At 36.3% G+C, this 21,059-nt stretch overlaps 1 protein-coding gene across 2 annotated transcripts in view; it reads right to left on the bottom strand.

Moving 5' to 3' along the window:
* Positions 1–21,059, bottom strand: part of RPS6KA3 (ribosomal protein S6 kinase A3) — a 78,098-nt gene that overhangs the window by 9,959 nt on the left and 47,080 nt on the right. The window contains exons 8-17 of one of the 2 annotated variants that reach the window (XM_068918160.1): positions 18,808–18,845; positions 18,260–18,402; positions 14,931–15,001; positions 10,921–11,009; positions 10,561–10,625; positions 10,354–10,456; positions 9,595–9,719; positions 7,436–7,561; positions 5,534–5,623; positions 1,838–1,996 (exon numbers count right to left, since the gene is read on the bottom strand). In XM_068918160.1, coding sequence (XP_068774261.1) covers positions 1,838–1,996; positions 5,534–5,623; positions 7,436–7,561; positions 9,595–9,719; positions 10,354–10,456; positions 10,561–10,625; positions 10,921–11,009; positions 14,931–15,001; positions 18,260–18,402; positions 18,808–18,845 — 1,009 coding nt within the window. The remainder of the gene's footprint in view (positions 1–1,837; positions 1,997–5,533; positions 5,624–7,435; positions 7,562–9,594; positions 9,720–10,353; positions 10,457–10,560; positions 10,626–10,920; positions 11,010–14,930; positions 15,002–18,259; positions 18,403–18,807; positions 18,846–21,059) is intronic. The other variant, XM_068918170.1, reaches the window with a different exon arrangement.

The raw sequence follows: 21,059 nt of genomic DNA, 5'->3' as shown, positions 1-21,059 counted from the left end.
TGATTAGCAGTCCCAGTCATCTACCATGCATAAGTGTTCTGCTCCAAGATGACATGATACTTCTTGTTTATCCTTTCTATGGTATCTATTATGCTGGTTTGGCAGGATTCCATTAAATCTGATTAATGAAGAAGGCCATGAACCTTAGGCATACGAGTTTACAAAAAAAAAAATTGTCTAAAGACTGAAAACTTCATTCAGCACTGTCTGTGCAAAAAGCCCTTAATTCTTACATGCAAACCTTAATATGTTTTAGAACGGCTTGGGTGAGAGTTGAAGCATTGCTTAATCTAAGGAGAAGGAAGAGATAGATTTCATTGCTTCCTTAGCTAAATTTTCAGCTCAAAAGTCTCCTATGAGTATCCTTGAAGGACTGCAGGGTCATAATGAAGGGAACGATCTCCTGGGAGGTGCTGTAGAGGTTGCACATAGATTGTAGACTGTCAAATGAGACACTGCCTACTACCATACTCAAATGAGCTCCTCTGGCTTCCAAAGGAGTTACAAAAGGAAAATCTGCTGAAGATGGGGACAACTCTCCCAGACAAAAGTCAGACTTCTAGTGGTAACTATTCACATATATTGCAGGCCTTCATTGTGAATGATACTTAAAATAAGGAAACGTGAAAACTTCTTAAAGTGAAACTCATAAGAAGCTTCAAAGAGTACATGCTCTAATGCAAATTAAAATGCCAGTATTTATAAAGATCTAGAGATAAAGATCTAAAATCCTAAACAAACAGAAATATTGCCCCCCCCCCCCAAGCTCCTCCCCACACACCTAAGATCTCCTACTTGACAAGTAAGCACTGGGCCTTTTGTAGCCAAGGGTGGTAAGAATGAACTGAGTTATGATTGGTGCTATTCTACTATTTATGCTTCTGTGCAGAGAGTATCAAGTTTTGTACATAATTCCCACAAAGACTGCTGGCCAAAGATTCCAGCCATGTGCACACAGGTCCAAATAAAAGACAACATACATAAATAAGTGCTTGAATAAAGTGATGCATCACAAAGGAAGGGACACCAGAGAATTCCGACTGTAAAATTTTTGAAATAATAGCTCCCAGAAAAATAAGGACAACATATGCTGAATTACTGCCATCTTTCATACAATAATTTCCATGCTATTCATTCTGAAGCTTCTTTTCTCTCAGATAACAACATTAAATGTTAGCAACTTGTCTTTTTCATTGCATTCTTACTCTCTGCCTTTTCTCTGTCCCATTTTCTCATTTACTTAAAAATGCAATAGGATTTGTCATTCTTGCCGTGTAATTGCCACACTTGCCTTCTCTATCACTGAACTACTTTATCTGTCTCCAAATTAACTTTTTGAAGCACTAATATTTTTTGTTTGATAACAATCCACTACACCTTCCTGACCCTATGGTGCAGGAGTTACAAGACGAAAATTACATTCTTCAGAACCAAGAAGAGGAAGAAAGTATAGAAGTGATAGGTAGAAAATAATGATTTTCAGGGTCCATCATAGGATGGGCTTAGGAGTACATTAGGCCCCATGACTATGCAGCAGTGCTGGTCCTAGCGGTTCCTCCTGGCTTACTTCCTCCCATATCCTCTCTGCCATCATCATTAGCTGCACATTCCCCAGAACTGCTTACAGGTGCCTGTAAAACAAGAGAAAGCGTGGTGCTTTCTGCTACCTGGACACCTACAGAATCCTTGAGGTTTCAGCAAAAATGTCTTTTGCAATGTAATTATTTACCAGAAATTGCTTAGCTACTGCACAGAAGAGCACAAAGATGCAGGTGTATATATCTGAAAGAGAAGAATACTAGCCATTTTATGCTTTTTGTCCAAGATGAACACTTACCCCTTGTGCATGGAGGTATTCAACAGTTTTTGTTATTGTGAACAAGACAGCACTAGCTTCCCGTTCTGAGAAAAATTTTTGCCTAAGAATTTTATCCAGCAGTTCTCCTCCTTTCATAAGTTCTGTTACTACGTATACATATTTTCCATCATCATACACCTGCAAAAAATAAATATGTAAACTTTAAAAATACTTATTCTCTTCTATCTTCCTATGAAATGCATAGGTAGGGCAGGTGGGTCGACAAGCTGTTTTGATTAGATGAGCCACTTTAATTACTTTTCCCATGTTTCCTCTCCCCACATGCTATTCAAACACTATTCATCTTCAAACACAAAGCTAACTACAAAGATATCAAGTATCAATTATTGCACCAAATTACAAACATGAACAGGGGTCATTCCCAGTGAACAGTCAGACACTATAAAAATAAAATTGAAGTTCACCTCAAATAATATCTCTGTGAACACTGAAGTTAACGCACAAAAAGTTACCATGATGAAAGCCTGCGACTAGCACATTACTCTGCACATAAAGCCTGTTCCAAACTCAGAAATCAATGTGTATCCTTAAGCCCATATTTTTAATTACGGAAAATTGCTTAAGTGACTCAATTTTCACGTGGCTTTTATCTTTTTAGGTAACAATAGTTGAGAAATGGGCAGAGAGCAACCTTGTGAGGCTCAGCAAAGGCAAGTGCCAAGTCTTGCACCTAGGGAGGAAAAACTCCAGGCATCAGCACAGACTGGGGGCCAACTGTCTGGAGAGCAGCTTTGCAGAGAAGGACCTGGGGGTCCTGGTGGAGACCAAGTTGACCATGGGCACTTTCATAGCAAGGAGGACCAATGGTATCCTGGGCTGCCCTAGGCAGAGCGTTGCCAGCAGGTTGAGGGAGGTGATCCTTCCCTCTATTGAGGGACTGGAGCACCTCTCATGTGAGGACAGGTAGAGAGAACTGGGACTCTTCAGCCTGCAGAAGAGAAGACTCAGGAGGATATTAGCAATTTGTATAAATATCTGGTGGGAGGGTGTCAAGAGGACGGGGCCAGACTCTTTTCAGCGGTGCCCAGTGACAGGATAAGACGCAATGGGCACAAACTGATGCAGAGGGAATTCTGTCTGATCGTAAGAAAATGCCTCTTCTCTGTGAGGGTGACTGAGCCCTGGAACAGGTTGCCCAGAGAGGTTGTGGAGTCGCCATCTTTGGAAATATTCAAAGCCTGACTGGACACACGGTCCTGGGAAACCTGCTCTAGGTGACTCTAGGTGGACTGAAGGATCTCCAGAGGTCCCTCTCAACCCCAGGTATTCCATGATTCTGTGAAATTATTTGTGTTATCGCCAGGGGGCACTACAGACTGTAAACTATACAGAAACACATTTTAATTGAATACTTAAAGCATTTCATTTCAGTTGTACTTCTTTGGGGCTTTAAATTAAATTTAACTCAGAAATTGGTTTCTGCTTTAGAGAAACCTTTTACAAACTGTCTCTCATTATTTCAGCACCTGTTTCTTCATGATGAAGTTCTCCTGTTTAATATATGTGAAATAACTAATTTGTATTTAAGCAGAAAAAGTTGTCCAAGGTGCGGTAAAATACATTTAGGAATAGATAATTACATTAAGAAAAAGTTATTCCAATTTCCTCCTCTTAAACTGTCTGGCAAATATAGGCTACTAAAGACTTGGAATAACTCAAATTTGTGTCAGTTTGAAAACTGAAATTTTCTAAGGTTAGAAGTTTGTGCATTTAAGTATATTAAAAGAACAGTTTGCTCACAAAGAAAAAAAAAAGAGGAAAGGTGTTAAATAATTCTGCAGACTTTATAAGCTTATGTTCTTGAGGAGAGGGAGACATGACAGATTTCTATGTTCTCAGTAATCTTTATCATGAAATATAAATGACTGAAGATCATCTGAATGCATTTGTATTAAGTCTTTAAATGTTATGCAGTACTGAAAAGCAGAATTACTTAATTCTAGATACTAAAATGGCATTTTAGAATCAAAGCATTTTTTTTAATAGGCATAAATCCTGGTAAAACGGGAAGAAAGAAGCTTATTTCATCCTGACACTATGAAGCACGCACATTCAAGTATTACAAAGGGACATTCAAACAAAATCTGGTTTCAGATAATATTTTATCTGCTCGTCCCTTGCTGATCCTGTCTGGTTGAAAAAAACAACCAACCAAAAAAGCCCTCCCCACCCCAACCGCTTAAAATCTCTCTAATGGTACTATCAATTTTACTGTCCAATCTCAGGAAGCCGTTTGTACTGAATAAATGCTATTGAAATTTCTTTGACAGTTAAGTGCACAGTATTATGGTGAACTGGTAAATGTGATGCCATTTTTTAAAATGAACCCCTGGGAGATCCCAAAGGCTACTAAAGATCAGTCAGTACATCGTCTCTACCAGGCAAACTAGAAGAAGCTACAGCGAAAAATCAGAAGATGTAGACAACATGAATAAAATACAATCTAATGGATAGAGCCAATATGGCTTTTTTAAAGTAAAATCGTATTTCACATATATGCATTCAGAGTTTTTTGAAGTTTGAAGCACTTGGACAGGGAAACTCGGTCGATATAAAGTATTCAGGTTTCCAAAAAGCTTCTGAAAAGGTTCTTCACCAAATGTTTTGAAGAACTTAATTCAAAACAGGATAAAAGCTATATAGAGGAGTTATAGAGGAGTAAGTAACGACAGGTTTAAAAAAAAAAATATATATATATATAATGGTGTGGCACAGGAAGTTCCTAGGGAATGGATTGTTGGAAGCTGTGTGCTTCCTCAGTCCTTACACCGTTTCCTAGGCATCCATTACTGGCCACTGTTAAGAGGCAGGATATTGGATAAGGACATCTGATTTAGCACAGTATAGCTCCTTCTTTTGTTTTAATGCTATGTAACTGAAAAAGACCACTGATAACAATCATAAGAAAAAAAACACAGAGGAACCTGCACTGCAGAAAGAATTTGGTGTTCTGAATATCCATTGTTCCAGTACAAACACTTTCAGAATTAAATTACATAAATAAGGCTGAGCCAGAACAAAAATTTTCATCCTAAGTCAAATATTACTGCATTTATGCTGCAGTTACAAGGAAAGTAAGAAAGCAATTATTTCTTGCAGAAGAAATATTTTCCAAGACAAGCACTTAGAAATGCTGAAACATTATATTTTGGCATTTCAAAATAGAAACAGTTAAATTTTGGTTGTGGAACTGAACGAAAAGTGAGTCAAATCAATACTAAGTTACACCTGTGTAATAATACGTCGTGTTCTCAATGAGTTTGAGGTCGAAATGCCCCACACTTCTTACTTTTTCTTTTGAAAGCTGTAATAGAGCACCAATATATTGTGGAAAACGCAAGGAATTTGACCAACGCATCTATATGAAAACAATGAAAACTTCTTTAAAACAATGTTGAGTTTCTGCTGCAGTGGACATACTCCATACGAATCCATACGAATTTCAGATACATATGAATCCCAGGTTTCTTTTCTTACACTGGGCATATTTCCATAAACTTTCCCTAAAAAAATGCCCTCGAGTAGAAATAAGCAAAAATTATACTACTGTCTTCGCTTCCTTTATGGAACATGTGCCATGGACTTTGTAATCTCTTAGGTTAAAAAGTGATATACAATTACAATACACTAACAGATGTTTACCACTGTACTTACATCTTTTAGGGTAATAATATTTGGATGCTGTCCGTAGCGCAGTAGGATTTCAATTTCTTCTGTTGGATCTCTTTTACTCTTGTCAATTATCTATAAGAGCAAATAAATATGTAGGCATCATTTTTTGGAACATCAAACAGTGCAATACTTCAGTGTGCTTATTAGTATAAACATACAAACAGTGTTTACCATTGTTGGCAAACAGCATGGATTATAACCAAGACCAAGTTTCCTAACTGAACAGCAAAACAAAGCAAAGAATAATAGGAAAACATGCAGAATCTCTCAGTTCAAAACAGTTTTGGTGGATAACTGGATTCCTCAGGTTGGGATAAATACTTCAGTCAACCATCACTGACTATAATAGAAAGTTCTCAACTTGACATGAGATACTGATTTGGTAACGCTAATGTACTGATGTTCACAAAGCTAATTTAGTGCAGCAAAAACCAGAGGAGGACAGTGCAGGAGTCAAACGTTAGAAAAAGGAAAAATCATCTAGAATTAATTCAGATAATCATCCTATTGTGAAAAGTTCATTTGAATCTCTGGAGACTTGCTATCAGGCTCTGAAGCTCTCCCTGTGCAAACAAACAAAATACTATTTTGCCTTGCTTAAAAGGACTCTTACTCATATATTTAGTTTAACTGGAGGTGCCCGCTAGGCTTACTTCTGCTGTCTGCAAATGAAGATAACAATGCCTCTCCTTTTTTCTCTTCTGAACTGCAGAATTTCCTCTAATGTCTTTTCCATCTCTATCTTACCCCTTCTTCCTCCCGACATCCTAAAGCCCTGACTGCTATCAGCATCACCCAAGCACACCAGACACTCATTGCCTTAGTCTTTCTTTATGATTTCTTGAGAAAAGAAGCCACAAGAGAGGCAGCATAAAATAACCCTAAGAGAGAAGGAAGAGCGGCAGTCTTAATTACTATGGCCCAGAGAAAGAACAGTAAAGCAAATTCTTTTCTTTCAGTTTCAAGAAATTACTCCAAATTTTGAGCAAAGAAGTCAAATCTGTTCCTGGTCAGAACTAGAATAATGACAAGTATGCAAACACCACATTGAAACTGGAGGGTTTCCAGTTGGCAATCTGTGTACAAGAATACAGCAAAACATACTTATCTTTGTGTTTTACATATTTGAGAAGTTATTCAACAATTAAAAAAAAAAAACCTGCTACAATAACATAGGATTTTAAAAGAAAAAAAAAGAAGATTTTAAGTCTGCTAACCTGTACTCCTGCTTTCATGGTAAGTATTCAGCTCCACAATGTTAAATGGAAAGACCATAAAAAAAAACAAATAAACCTATCACTCCATTTTTGTGAACGCTACTGGTTTCAGTAAGAATTTAATGCTTTCTAAGAGTTAAAAAGCCTGATGGAATAACTCTGAAATAACATTAGAAATCCTGTTAAAAACCAGCAAGCAAAGACAAACAGAATTGAAGTTTATTCTGGAAGACAAATTAGACAAAAGTACTGTTAGGAACATGTATCTGACAATCTGTAAATCTACTTTGGAAGTAAAAAAACCCAGAAGTTGAAAAAACATAATCAATTACACTTTTAAAAAATGATGATAAGCTATACAAACTTTTCAGAGTACACTTCCTTCTAGAAGCAGTCAGGTAACTCCCATTTTTACTGGAATTACATAGGTGTTTCAAAGACTGAAGATTGCTTTCCACCACCCAAATCAGTGTATAGATAACAAAACTATTGCATTGGCAGTAAGTATTCTGTTTGCTTAAATAGTAAAATTCCCACTGGCATCTAAAATATTTTCATTTAAACGCAATTAAGTTTGCTATGTTCTTTATGGCATACTAACAACGATTGAAGGCTGTGATGCTAAATCCTGAAAAACATGCAGCGTGTTTTAAAACAAAGTAGTTACCTTTACAGCATATTCCATGTTTGAAGCTTTATGAATACATCTTTTGCAGATAGAGTAAGACCCAACTCCGATATCTTCCTTTACTTCATATCCATCAGTAAACTGAATGCTGTTCCTGTGCAACTGCTACCAAAATAACATCAATTGATGAATATTCTAGAACATGTTACTGACATTTATATTACGAATGAGTTATGCAGTTCCTGCTGATTTGCTTCTGATTTTCAACCGATGGTCTGTACTAGCTCAAAGTATTTTCAACAGCCCACTGCCTTCTATTTGAGATTAGCACAAGGCAAGTGACATACTAGACACACTGTAAAGAACGCACGCTTTATTTCAGAAACTGACAATGTGACATTACTGGTTGCTCATTTACTAGTTTAAAGATAGACTGTCCAAGAGAAAGAAGACCAGAAGACTACAGTTAATGCTAGAAAAGCACCACTGTTCCTACTACCTACATAGATGAATGGTAAAGTCTATTTCTTTGCATGTGAAATGCTAGCTGGGAAATTTAGATGTGCTGAATATAAACAGAATAACTGGAAACTGCAAGTATTCATAGGAGCAGGAGCCGAAAAACCTTTCAGAGAAATAAAAAGCAGAAAGAAGGGGAAGTGTTCACTCTTGCATGGGAAGGAAATGGTATTCTGCTTTAAGGGAACAGTTGGAGTTTGTGCAAAGGATGCAAGGCATTTGCAGGAAACCATCTGGGTATCCTGCAGCAGAGAAAAGAGGAAATAGGAGTGAGGAAGCGGTTGAGGGGCACAGAGGAAAGGCAGTATAGAAATGAAGACTTCTACAAGAAAAGGAAACCATATACAAAGAGAAAGAAATTCATCCCCAAAACTATTCAAGAAAGAAGGAGCACAGTCAAGCTTGTAGAAACTGTCAGCAGAAGTCATTCTGACGTGTACACCAAATCAGACAGCTTCTTTAAAACAAAAGAGCATCTAAAACCCTTAAAATGTAACAGCTTATTAGAATTAAAATAGGCAATGTACAAATAAGCATATTATGCCTATTTGAGACATAGTAAAAGGATTAGGCAAGAAATAAAAGAGCTATTCATGTTCTGAACAAACAGCTTTTCAAGAATTAACTTAGACATTTGCAAAATATCCTTGCAATGAAAACAAACAAACCCAGGCTTACAGGATATCATTTTAGTTCCTGCCTACACACCAATAAGAAGAAGTTTTCACCACGTAATTAATTTTCCTCAATAATTAGAACTATTAAAAGCAGAAACAGGATGTAGAAATACAATTTTTACTAAGGTCTTTCATTTTCCTTTCCTGTAAATAGGTATGCTTTTTTCCTTTAGGTAACACACTCCAGTGCCAAAGCACGTTTTCAAAATGACCTCAATCTTTTAAGGAGGCAAGGCAGGCCTCTCCCTCATTCTAGCTTGAGGTCATCTTTTTTTGTCTCACACGTGCCTGTACGCGACTAAAGCTTTGTTGTCCAAAAATAAGCAGCACTGACAGTAATAGAGTATATAAGGATAGCAGCCACTCTGGGCTATTAAAAGCAACAACCTCACAATTATTAATACAGGAGACTGTATTGGAACCATTCGAATATTGCTAAGAATGTGCCTGTACTGTAACACTGATTTCTAGGATACTCTGAAATAGTCATGAAATATCACAGATCAGCATGTTTGCTTACTGTGGCCTGTGAAGGACTGATTATGTTCATACTTCATGGATTCTAAAATACACAGCCGTCCAAAACATCCAGATACACTAATTTACAATTGTATTCCAGTGTTTCTTACCTGTACTACAGGAAACAACTGAAATAACTGATTTCTTTTTGCATGAGAAAAAACGATGAAAATATCTGCTGTTTCACCCCCACCTTAATAACTATAGCCTGATAGTCTAGAGGCTTAAAGAGTTATTACAGTTCAGATGATAGAATGTTTTCATTTAAGGGTTGAAGCCCACACCTGTTTACACCTACAGCTGCTCAGGAATGGAACAGCTCCTGCATCTTCAGAGATCTTGACTGGATAAAATAATCTGAGCTTCACTTTTCTGGCACCAAGTTGAAGACTTTGTCACGATACTTCATTTTACGATGGAGGTCCCTCCCCCAAAGGGCAGAAACACTGCTTTATTGCCCATTTTCCTAGCAAAAGTATTCACCTGGACAATTGAATGAACTCCAACAGTCTGCATGGCTTGGCTTTCATCATCCGATGTAATAGCTACAAAACTAAATCCCCGAAAAAGTTGATGTGCATTAGCGCTAGGTGGAATACCAGGTGAATCTGAAAAAACACACATCATCTACTTACAAATGCAACAAGAATAATTTTTAAAATGAAGAGATGACATTATATCAATATTTTATTACATAAAAACAGTATTTTAACAAAATATTTACATACAACAGCATATTCACACTTACGGAGGAAACGTACCGAATTTTGGTAACACTGATTAGCAAAGACAAAACTTTCTATCAGATGTTGAACAGAACCGAGTAAAACTACGCAGAGATATTGACAGCACTGAAACAGCAGCTTTACCATCCACAGTCTGAAATGACCAGGTTTCTACATATACATAGCATGCAGAGTAGCCACAATGAACTAAACGAAGCAATAGGATGCATGTCTTTGAAGACAGATATGCATAACCTTATTAGCTGAAAGAATGAGATTACTCAGATATGTTCAGTTTTACATAGGTATAAGTTTTGTTTCTGAGGACTTTCTACTGATTTTTAAGTTAGACAACTCAGTAGTCTCTCTGATATATTCATGCCAAAGAACACAAAAACTTTATGAATAATTGAAATTAGTCTTTGAGCACTTATTTAGTCCAACAACAACTAGAAGAACAATACACTTTACGTATAGTTTATCATTGTTTCTAATTTTTGAATTTTGATCTTGTTACCTTTTGGAGTTTTTGCTGTAAACTCAGGATCAAAATAAAATGTATCTTCAGGTCTGCCAGTTGCAGGTTTAAAAGGGGGATGAATTTCTCTCCTGTACAATTTCTGAGGAGAAGTTATAGGCCAGAGTAGATTAAAAAGTTAAACTGCATCACCAAATATTATTTTACAGTGTAATTTATTGAATTATTTTTGAATTAAATACTCACATTCCAGTCTATTTTTGAAAAAAATGGATGCCTCTTAATTTCTTCAACTCCATCTGGACCTGCTCCTTTTATAAGGAAGAAAAATGGCTATGAATTATTTTCTTCTTGATCAGAAGAAGGCCTGGCTAACAATTTTATTTCTTATTTTTACTGCATTAGTTTTTGAAGCACGAATAGCAAAAATGATACAATATTTTGCTGATCATTAGAAAAAACAGTAAATAGACAAAACACGTTCTTGCTTCAGATAGCATTTTACATTTGAAACTAAACCTACGTCATTCTAATGAACATTTACTTTATGAATTTTACGGTCCATTCAAAGCCAGCCAATTTAAAACATTCCATTAAACACTTCACCTAATCTGTTTGCTGGGTTTCTTTTGAAGAGCATTCTGAGAAGACTCTGTGCTTCAGGACTCAAAAACTGGGGCATTCCAAGTTTGGCCCTATACAACAAAAATAATTAATAACATAAAAACATATTAAGGTAAGGATTAACCTTGTACTCCCCCCGCCCTAGGTCATTCAACACATTCGTATCGAGCAAAATAATGTCACCAAGATATTGGCTTCAGACATCAGAGACAGAGCAAAAGTGCTGTCAGTCATGTAGGCATGTAACTTCAAATTTTCTGTTTTGAAAAGTACTGACTCAGGAACGTAAGTGAAGAATAATGTTATAAAAAAAGGCAAAGCAGGACAGTTACTGGATAAAGGTTTACAATTTTGTAAATCTTTATCATCTATTTTGATCCATTTTAAAGTGTATGTATTACCAAACAACATCAAGCAAGCAAACTCATTTTGACAATAGGATAAAAGACATTTTAGAAGGGGTAAGAAGACTACCGCAGTGCGACGTATACCTAGAACACCCAGGCAATACAAGAGGAAACCTAAACTAGAAGATACAACTTGGATTCAGGCAGGACATATTCTCAAGATTATCAGGCAAAAAAAGGGAAAAAGATTGCTCCCCTCTTTGTCACCCTCCCACCCCCTGCCATTTCATTTCAAATCTTACCTTGAAACTTGCCACTCTTTTGAAATCTTAGCTTTTGTACTTCAGTCATTTCACTTTGTTTTAAAATCTTTGCCCCATTTTTCTCCTCCCCATTTAATGTTTTGTCTCTAATCTAACTAATCCTCTCACTGTTATTAGTTCTCACTTTTTCTTATGACAGTTACAATGGATACCATGAAATAGTTCAGGATGAATGCAATTCCCTCCTTTCCATCTCTTACTCAACCTGTGTCCTAGTCCTACTCTAAAGCCTCTTGTATTTGTCTGTACAATCTATGACACAAGTTTTCTCTGTTTTGGGCAGAAGATACAGTTTGCCATGCATTCCAGCTTTTACAGATGTCTTCCTCTCTGTCACTTCAGCAAACGCATGCATGCTGCTATCAATCGACTACTCATTACTTTTAGAACACAGAATTTACTAAATCTTCCAATCCCTTTGCAGGAAAGAAGCTGGAAAAAACACTTTACTGTCTTTGGGCTCTTCAGTAACATATTACAGGCAGTTCAAAAGATTCAAAAGATCAGCAGTAGCCTGGTGGAATGGGTAATGGGCCAACCAGCACTTCCCCGACTGGCATGCACCTGTAGCAGCTGAATTCTCACACATGCATTTTATACTCAGTGGTTTCATTGCAGTTTCACTTGATGTCACTTCTGCTCACAAGAGCTACAATGTAAGAAGAAAGCAAGGATCACAACATCTGCAGAAGCACAACGGTATCACTTACAGTAGAACCATGTTATTAATGGACAGAGAACAGACAACTAAATGTGATGGGATGGCACTGGAGTGCGAGGAAATCTCTGCCCAATTATTACAATCGAAAGCAGCTCCAAAAGCAGGATGCAGCTCTGGAGGTTCAGCGTAAGAGGTCCACTGCTTGGAAAAATTAAAAACCAGTCCAAAAACATAATTGCAATCAGTCTTATGGAGAAGATACTCAATGAACAGAAATAGAGTACGTAGAAGAAATTCTAGAGGATGGGTATGTTCACACTGGAGTGAGACAAAGGCCCTTCTGTAAACCACAGAGACTAAGACTGTCAGTGCTTACTTTACTATGAAGGAGCATCTTTCTGAAAGTGCTATACTGGCCACTTTACACAGAAGAAAAAACAATCACACGTCCTCCGAGTCCCTAGGTTATATGACTACATGAGTGACAGCAATTTTATTCCGACATTCCTGATGGATGAAGACAGAAATGTTACATAAAGGCATATCTCTGCAGCATAGGAGAAAAGGTACTTCAAAAAATTAACTTTTTTGTCGCAAATTATGAGTTCTTCAAATGGCAGAGTTTCTCAATTATAGATAAAACACACAAAAACAAACAAAAACTTGCTTTGGAGATGTTGTGAGAAATAAAGAGTCCTAGAAAATATGTTGTAGAAAGAGCACACTTTCTGTGCATTTTGAGGAACAGAAAGTAAGAAAAACAGTATATCTAAAAAGATGCACTAAGTAAAATATGAATTCAGTATGCACGCATCTCCAAATAGTTTCTGCAAATGGTTTGAAGAGTAATTTAAGGAGAATTATAGTAAATTTGTTAGTATAAGGAAAATAAAAAGAAAATATACTGCCATTCAGTAATTCTCAGTAAATGTGGCCAGAAAAAAAAAAAAAACTTATCAGAAAGAGTTTAAAATATTTTTTGGTTCCCAGCTGTTCATATTACTAACAGCAAAATAGATTCATATCTACATAATAATTAGAAATGTACAGAACATTAAAATAGAAGTAAAATTTCTTCCACTTCTTTTAATTTGCACCACATTTTTGTACGACTCCCCAAAATAAAGAATACAATTACAGAGACTAGAAGGTGAGAAAAGAAAGTATTCATAAGGGAACTAGAGATGCTTAGATGAAATCTGAAAGCAGTTATGAATGTCAATTAACTACAGGGATACCAGGAAGATATTCTATATGGCAGCTGAACACAGAAGATTCTTGTACCAACAGCGGAAAGACTGTTGAGGAACAGAGTGGAGTCATATGTGGACAGGCAGAGAAAAGAAGAGAAAGACGTGACTTGTGAGACATGGCTAGAAAAAACAGATGGCTCCTGAAATAAGTGAGAGCACAGCAGAGCTATCTCAGACTCGCTTCTTGTAAATAGTTGGTGGGCAGAAGTAGTTTACGCTTGCTGTGAATAGACAGAACCTCTTAGTTACTAAGGCATTCAACAATCGCAACGCAACCAACGATTTGGACTGGCATGGTGGTAAGGCAGTAGAAGAAACTAGCACCACTAAATACCTTTGCAAATACAAGATGAAAAAGAAAAACGAAGGCCAAGAATAACATAACATGTATGCATTACGAACACAAATGTGAGGGAAAGAAATGGGTTTGTGTTTTCTAACAGTTTTCACATTAAATTACTTGAAAAAAAATCAGAAAGAATTTCATATATTTACTTTTCAAAACAGGCTGTTGGTGCAGAAGTGGGGTTAGCCTTCATATATAGGTAGACGAATGGCAGACAAGACTAAGGACAGATAAACAGGGAAGTGGAAAACAAATGAGAAATCAAAAACAGTCTTAGGAGCATCCATGATAAAAAATGGTGTTAGCAAATAATGGTTTGGAAACACAAGTGAAACTATGACACAAGGAAACAGAAATGTTTGCACAGAGTTAGGCTACAGTCCTGAAAGTGGGACTATTATAATGTCACTGTCCGTACTAGTTCAAAGAAAATACAGGGAACTTCAGGGAGAAAAAAGCAGGCCTTCGTTAGCGAGAACAAGAACGTTAACTGCATGAAGGAAAGCAATTTCCACAATATAGCTAACGCAAAAAATATACTGCAAATAATAAAAGGGAAAAATTGGAGCTAGAGCAAGTCACAGGAGAGTACTTAAGAGAGGATGCCCTTTAGCAAATAGGGGAAGTATCAAGGAAGCAAGTTGTTGGCAGCATCAGCACTATAAAGAAGTCGGGGGCGGACTTGGTAAGAAAGAGAAGGATAAGGAGAGAAAATATTTTCAAAAAAACCATTAAAACAAAAAACATGGAAAAATGTACAGGGTACCAAAAGGGATAAGAAAGTTAAAAATATTACGGAAATAAGATGGGAAAGATCACATGGCTGGAGAAGACTATTACAGATTGAACAGTTGCTATGAAATTCTTTGTACCTGGTATGGAAAAGGAGTAGAAAGGCAAATTAAGTGATAAAGGGAAATAAAGGGAATTAGTAGTATGGAATAGGGAGTGAGGATTTACCAGTACCTTTGGAAATGAGGGAAGAGTAGAAATTAGATATTGCAGCCCGGAGGGCATTCCTGTAGAATACCTGATGAGATATATAAATAAGAGTGTACTCACTTGAGAATCATAGTCATGGTTTCTTTTCTGTCTTTCCCTTGGAAAGGTAGAGTACCAGTGAGCATTTCAAACTGTATAGAGTAAAACTTTCATCAATTATATTACCTGAACAAAATCTACTTTTTGACAAAACTACTTAGCATCTTAACCTTCCAAAATTCATGCACGTTAACAACCAAGTGTATGCAAAACAACTTTTCATTGTACAGACTTAAATTACGATGAATATTTAGTAGCCTCTGTCATTTTTAAAGCTGCAAAATGTTTTCTTATATTAAAATCTTACTTTACATGCTTTTGTCTGAACAGTGTAGACTACAATTTTCTGTGCTTCATTTCTGCCTAAACAGCAGTTTATTCTTGGAAAATGTGAGCTATACAACTCTATTTCAGTTTTCAAGATGGTGGCGGTAGGGAAAAACATTCCCCTTTCAAAAGTTAGTGACAATTTATCTTCACGCAGAGATATTGAAAAGGTCATTTTAAAAAAAGAAATTGGCGTGTGCATAGCCTTCAATGGAGAAAGGAAAAAAGTTAGTTGATTGACAGGACATGCATGATGAACAGTGATTACTGTAGGCATACAGTGGAAATAAAGTCTGACGGAACACCTAAGATGCACAGCACACGCATGCACATTCTGCAATGCCTGCGAGTGGGCAACGGGCACTTACAATACCGATCTGTTCTGAAAGCGACTGAGCAAAAATAGATAAGTATAAAGGCACTTCTGAGGAGCTGCAGTACACAGCAGAAATACCAGCGCTAACTCAGGTACTGAAAGCTGTCTACGCCAGTGGTCATGGCAGCCAAAACTCTGTTGAGGCAGGAATTCTTACTTTTGGTTTAAGAATTGCAAAAACAATTTAAATATCATGAAGTAGCATGGCAGACATTTAAAGCTACCAAAATTAAAATAATTATAAAGGTACACTGTGATGAACTTAGGTCACCCTGCACCTTGTATCCTGTATTCCTGATTTTTCCCATATGACCCAAGGGTTCAGTCCAAGTGTTAGAAATGTACCTGGATAACTTGAGCAAATAATGAGCAGCTATAGTATTTTTAGATCTAAAATAAGAGCATGAAGTTGCTCTAATGGCATTCTTTAACAAATCTTTCCATGGAAGTTAATAATTAAACTTTTTACTACACTATATTCAGAGCTGCCAACTCTGCACTACTACTAGATACTTTGGTTTTGGAGTCTAATTATTAATGTTTAAAAATTTAATATAAATACCATTATGAAAAAATGCTACTTTTACCTTTAATAGTTCTTACCACAGCTGTCAAAAAGATGTGCTGAATCAAGGCCTAAACTAAAACTATCAAGACATAATTCAGTATTTTTCCTTATAGTTTAGAATTAAGTGCTTCATAAAGTACACTTGCCAAAAGTTTTTCTTCTTGAAAAGGTAAATTTGATGCTGTTTCTGTTATGTTTGCTTACTCAAAATTCTGTAGGTTAGCAATAAAGTTTCTTTAGCAAGCTCCTATTTGTCGCAAGCATACTCACTAAAATCCAGACAAAATTAAGTATTTCTTGCATAAACTCAGCATGTATGTTCTTTGTCCTCCTCCCCAAAACACTATAGTCCAATACTTAAGGCCAACAGCACTTTAAGGATAACCCTCAACATTGGCCTTAACTATCATTTTTAACTTCAGCAGGAAAGCACTTCAACAAATACCTAATGCTCTCGAAAACTTTTAAATGATGTTTTCAAAGGTCTGGCATCCCTTAAAGCATTCACTGTTTTAAAAGGCAAATTGGAATATACCTCTCAAGGATTATTTAAATATACTTACTATGTAACACTAGGAGAAAAGGGACCAAATGATTTATTAAGATATCTTTCTAGTTTCCATTTCTATGCTATAATTTCTGTTCAGCCTCAGACAACGTGTACAACCACTTGAATTCCTCTCAATCAGAGATGGACTTATGAATGACTTACGAGTAGGTATGTGTAGATTGTCTATGAAAATTAGCACATGAACTTGAGAGGCAGGCAAAGAAAATATGTCCTAGAGAAAACTATACTGTATTCCATACACTAATTTAGAGAGGGTTTTTTAAGGCTATGTTTTCAAATTCAAAACAGAAGTAAAAGTATTTTAAACGTAGTGCACTTAGACTGTGGAAGTCACACCAGTCACATCCAATATCTCTCAGCAGCTTTTCATTTTAATTTATGTACTTTATGAGCGCAAAATTATGTTTTCCAATTCTGTAAACTAAAGCCGAAAATTTTAAACTATGTTTGTGCTATCAGCAACGAACAGCCTGCAGCTACACTGTAATTATTTAATTGATGCCCAAGCTTCATTTCAACATATGGGCTGCTCAAAGCTTACAATAATGCTAGAAGGGGTTCTCACTGATAAAATGGGCAGTTGCAAGGGTGTGCATGTGTGTGTTTGTCTGCAGAAAGCTTAGTTTTCAGGTGCTACTTTTACACAGTCAATTTTCAGATCACAGCAGCATTCTAAATGATTAAAAGTTGATAGGATGGCTTATTTTCAGACACAAGAGTCCTCATACTGCAAAGCCCACACAGTATTTGTACTGTTACAGTTATATATGGACTTACAGAAGCAGTAAGGAACAAAACAAACATTTCCTTTCAAAAAAATACAATTATTTAATCTTGCTGTCAAAAACACACACAAAGATAAATATTAGAAAGTATTAAGCATTCCTAAAATACCAATCATGATCTATTTTTTTGTTTCAAATCTGTATTTGCCATGCAAATTATCTCCCTGACCCTGCAACTTAAAAGAAGTTAGCTCCTTGCAGAAACATCATAAGGATGGTCCTGTTGACAACTATAGCCCATACCAGCTCAGTGTCATTTAGAATATTTTGCGATGTGTAAAGCAACAGCTGCCATTATTCTCCTAACTTGTAATTACACTGGAGAATGTAATCAGAAAATTATAGCTCACAGTTTTTCCCACTTGAAAGTAAATTCAAATTTAAAATTTGGATCTAGATTTCTCTCCCACCTTGGAAAAAAACCCAGTATTTTTCTCCCGTACACTTTAGTACTCGTTTGTCTCCGTAATGTTCAACTACAATACCTAGGTAATATTTCAGTCAAACAAAAACAAAAGGGTAGCAGAATATTGATGCTGAAATGAGACCTAGTTCATGTTCTTCATCCAAGCTCTGCAGTGCTGTTAATTAATTTCACATGATTTAGATTTTTTTCGCAGTTAGAACTCATTTAAAGATCACTTTACAATTTAACGTTTGATTTCTTTCGGCAAACCTTGCTCAGCACAGTTTTGGTATCATTTACATTTACCAGAAACCTACCATTAAAACACCAAAAGACCACCAGTCTGCACTCTGTGTATGGCCTCGTCGATTAACAACTTCTGGTGCCATATATTCCACTGTCCCACAGAAAGAGTAGGCTTTTTTTTCATGATCAATTGATTCTTTGCTTAAGCCAAAATCTGGAAAAAAAAAATGTCTGAAATACTATCTATCTATATGTGTATGCATGTACGTATGTATGAGTGTGTATGTGTGCATATATAACAAATATATATAAATCATTCATACATATGAAATGCAGTGCTTTTACCATTCATGTATACAGCCAAGTATACATACGTAAATTAGATTTCCCCCCCACCAAACATTACAGACCCATAGCATCAGCTTTACATTTAAAACAGATGTCTTATTTAAATGTTAATATGATTCATTTATTCAACATTAAATAACACTATCTACTCCACAGTAAAATTACTTACTACTTAAAATTACTGATTTTACCATATTTCTCTGAAAAAGAAAATTCAGAGATTCTACTATGAACGGAAAAGATCCACTTGTTGCAACTTCCCTTTATTCACCTGTCAATTTGATATGTCCTTCTTCATCAAGCAGTATGCTAAAAAAAAAAGGAATAAAATAAGCTAATTTGATTATCTTCAATGTTATTTTCAAAAATGCAGTGATAAAGTTTAAGAATAAAGAAGAACAGTATACACAAAGACATGTAAAAGTGAACATGCATGGAAATGGAGCATTAGGACGAGATAATTTGAATTTATACGTTTTGTTTTCCTTTGAGTCTTTCATATGAAAGAATGTAAAACAGAATCAGTATATCGAATTTTGTTAAATCATTTGCTTATATTCAGCGTGGCAGGCAATAGCTTTTATCTTGAACTTTCATTTTTAGCCACCTGCAGCATATGCCATTATCACAATACCGTTAGAAATACATTTTTATTTCTCTTATACTGAGCCATAAAACTGTAACAGTTAATATAACATATGTTTTCATAAATATAAATTGTATATTCATTTGCATTCAGGGTTCAAAAGGGTGTTGACCTCCAAATAAATACCATCGTGTAAAGAATACTATCCTGCTGTTTTTATCAAGGCCCGGGACACTAGTCCTATGCTTAAAGCAGGCCTTATGCTTCCATCTATATTTATGCAACCACAAAAAAGGCCACACTTCTCTCGGACACCATCTATCCTCAACAACCACTGAACGTAATGACTATTCAAAGCATTCAAAATACAGGACTATGACAACACCTACGCTGCAGTCTTAGTAGGTACTTTGGCTTCTCCTGTGAGAGCCGCGTTTCTTCTCTGTAAGATGCAGAGAGTGGTCCATTACCCCCTCTTCCCTTTTCCTCCTTCCAGTTTCCATGGCGGGAAATTTAGCCCCACAGCATAGATATAGCCTGAGAGAGTTACTATCACCTCATCCATAACTTTCAAAATCTTATCAAAAGCTGAAATTTTTTGCATCAGAGGCATGCAAGACTTAAAATTAAAACCAAAGCTTTTTGATAGGTATGGACATTTACAGATTAAGAAAAAAAAAAGATGCACGAGCTATTTAGTCTTTTAATAAGGAGAAGAATGCAATCGTAATCGTCCAAGTAGATGGTAGCAAAATTACTGCAGTCCTCTTGCTTTGCCTTAAAAAATTCTTTTTTACTTGGTAAGCTCATTTTCCTCACTTCATAACTACTTAATAGGACGCTTTCAAGGTTTAAAGGTAATTCATTTCCCTGTTTGTCTGTAAGTAATCAAGGAAGATAGTATAAATCTGACGATACTGTCATAGACAACACAGAATATTAAGTATTAAATACCTCAAGATACGCTCCAACTGTTTGGGACATCAGACACAAAAAAAAATGAGAAAAATGATTTTCCCTGCTCAGATTAGGTGCAACTCCCATCCAACCCCTAAAAAGCTCCAAATTGCCCAGCCGCGTGTGAGTCTTCCTGTGAACGCCCTTTCTTCACAGAGCACTAAACATTTTTAAATTTGTGTCCACCTTTTACAGGAGATGCACAGAAGAACCAGCTATGCTAACGGAAGCTCCATGCAAGTCAGCTTCTGTGCTTTTTCTTACTCATTCTTGCTCTTTCCATCAACACTTTGCATGAGACTGTTATCTCACGCAGACTTTTCAGATTCTCTATATAGCCATAATGGAGAACTGGGATCACCAAAGACATCGGGACCGCGGAATAACTACAAATTTCCTGACAATGACGCAGAGCACGTTAACTATCTGATTAAGCACAACTGAGGAGATTCCCCTCATTGTATTTTCACTTAAGGTACTTCTCCAGGTAAACAGTAATGCTACAGCACACGTTAAAACTTTAGCATTTTATATCTGAGAGGTCCAAACGTTCCAGAAGGTACCACTGACAAGAGGGAAAAAAAAAATTCCTTCTTTATATCTTGTAAAACTGAGAAAACTAATGAAGGAGAGACAAAGAGGAGACAGAATTCAGTCATGTGAAAAGGGCAGGGATGACCACACTATTGAGAGGTAACACAGCATCGGAATTGGAGCTTCACGCTTGATCCAAGTTTTCTGTGTAATTACTTCATTTGTCAATAGTTTAAATAAAACGGGTGACTTAATGTTTTCATATTTTACTTTAAACTGCAAACTCCTTTTTGCTGTTACCGCAGTGTATTTTAAAAGTCAGCTTTGGAAAAAATGTTTATAGTTAAGCTTTCAAATGCAGAAATACAAAACTCAGCCGTAACCTCGAGCCATGCATGTGTTCTTAACCTTATCTTTAGTCCAAAAATTCTACAATAACGCCAGAA

The sequence above is a fragment of the Struthio camelus genome, chromosome 1 (genome assembly GCF_040807025.1).
Source record: "Struthio camelus isolate bStrCam1 chromosome 1, bStrCam1.hap1, whole genome shotgun sequence".
Taxonomy (NCBI): domain Eukaryota; kingdom Metazoa; phylum Chordata; class Aves; order Struthioniformes; family Struthionidae; genus Struthio; species Struthio camelus.
The sequence above is the reverse complement of the archived record's forward strand: the minus strand, read 5'-3'. Positions and strand labels throughout refer to the sequence as shown.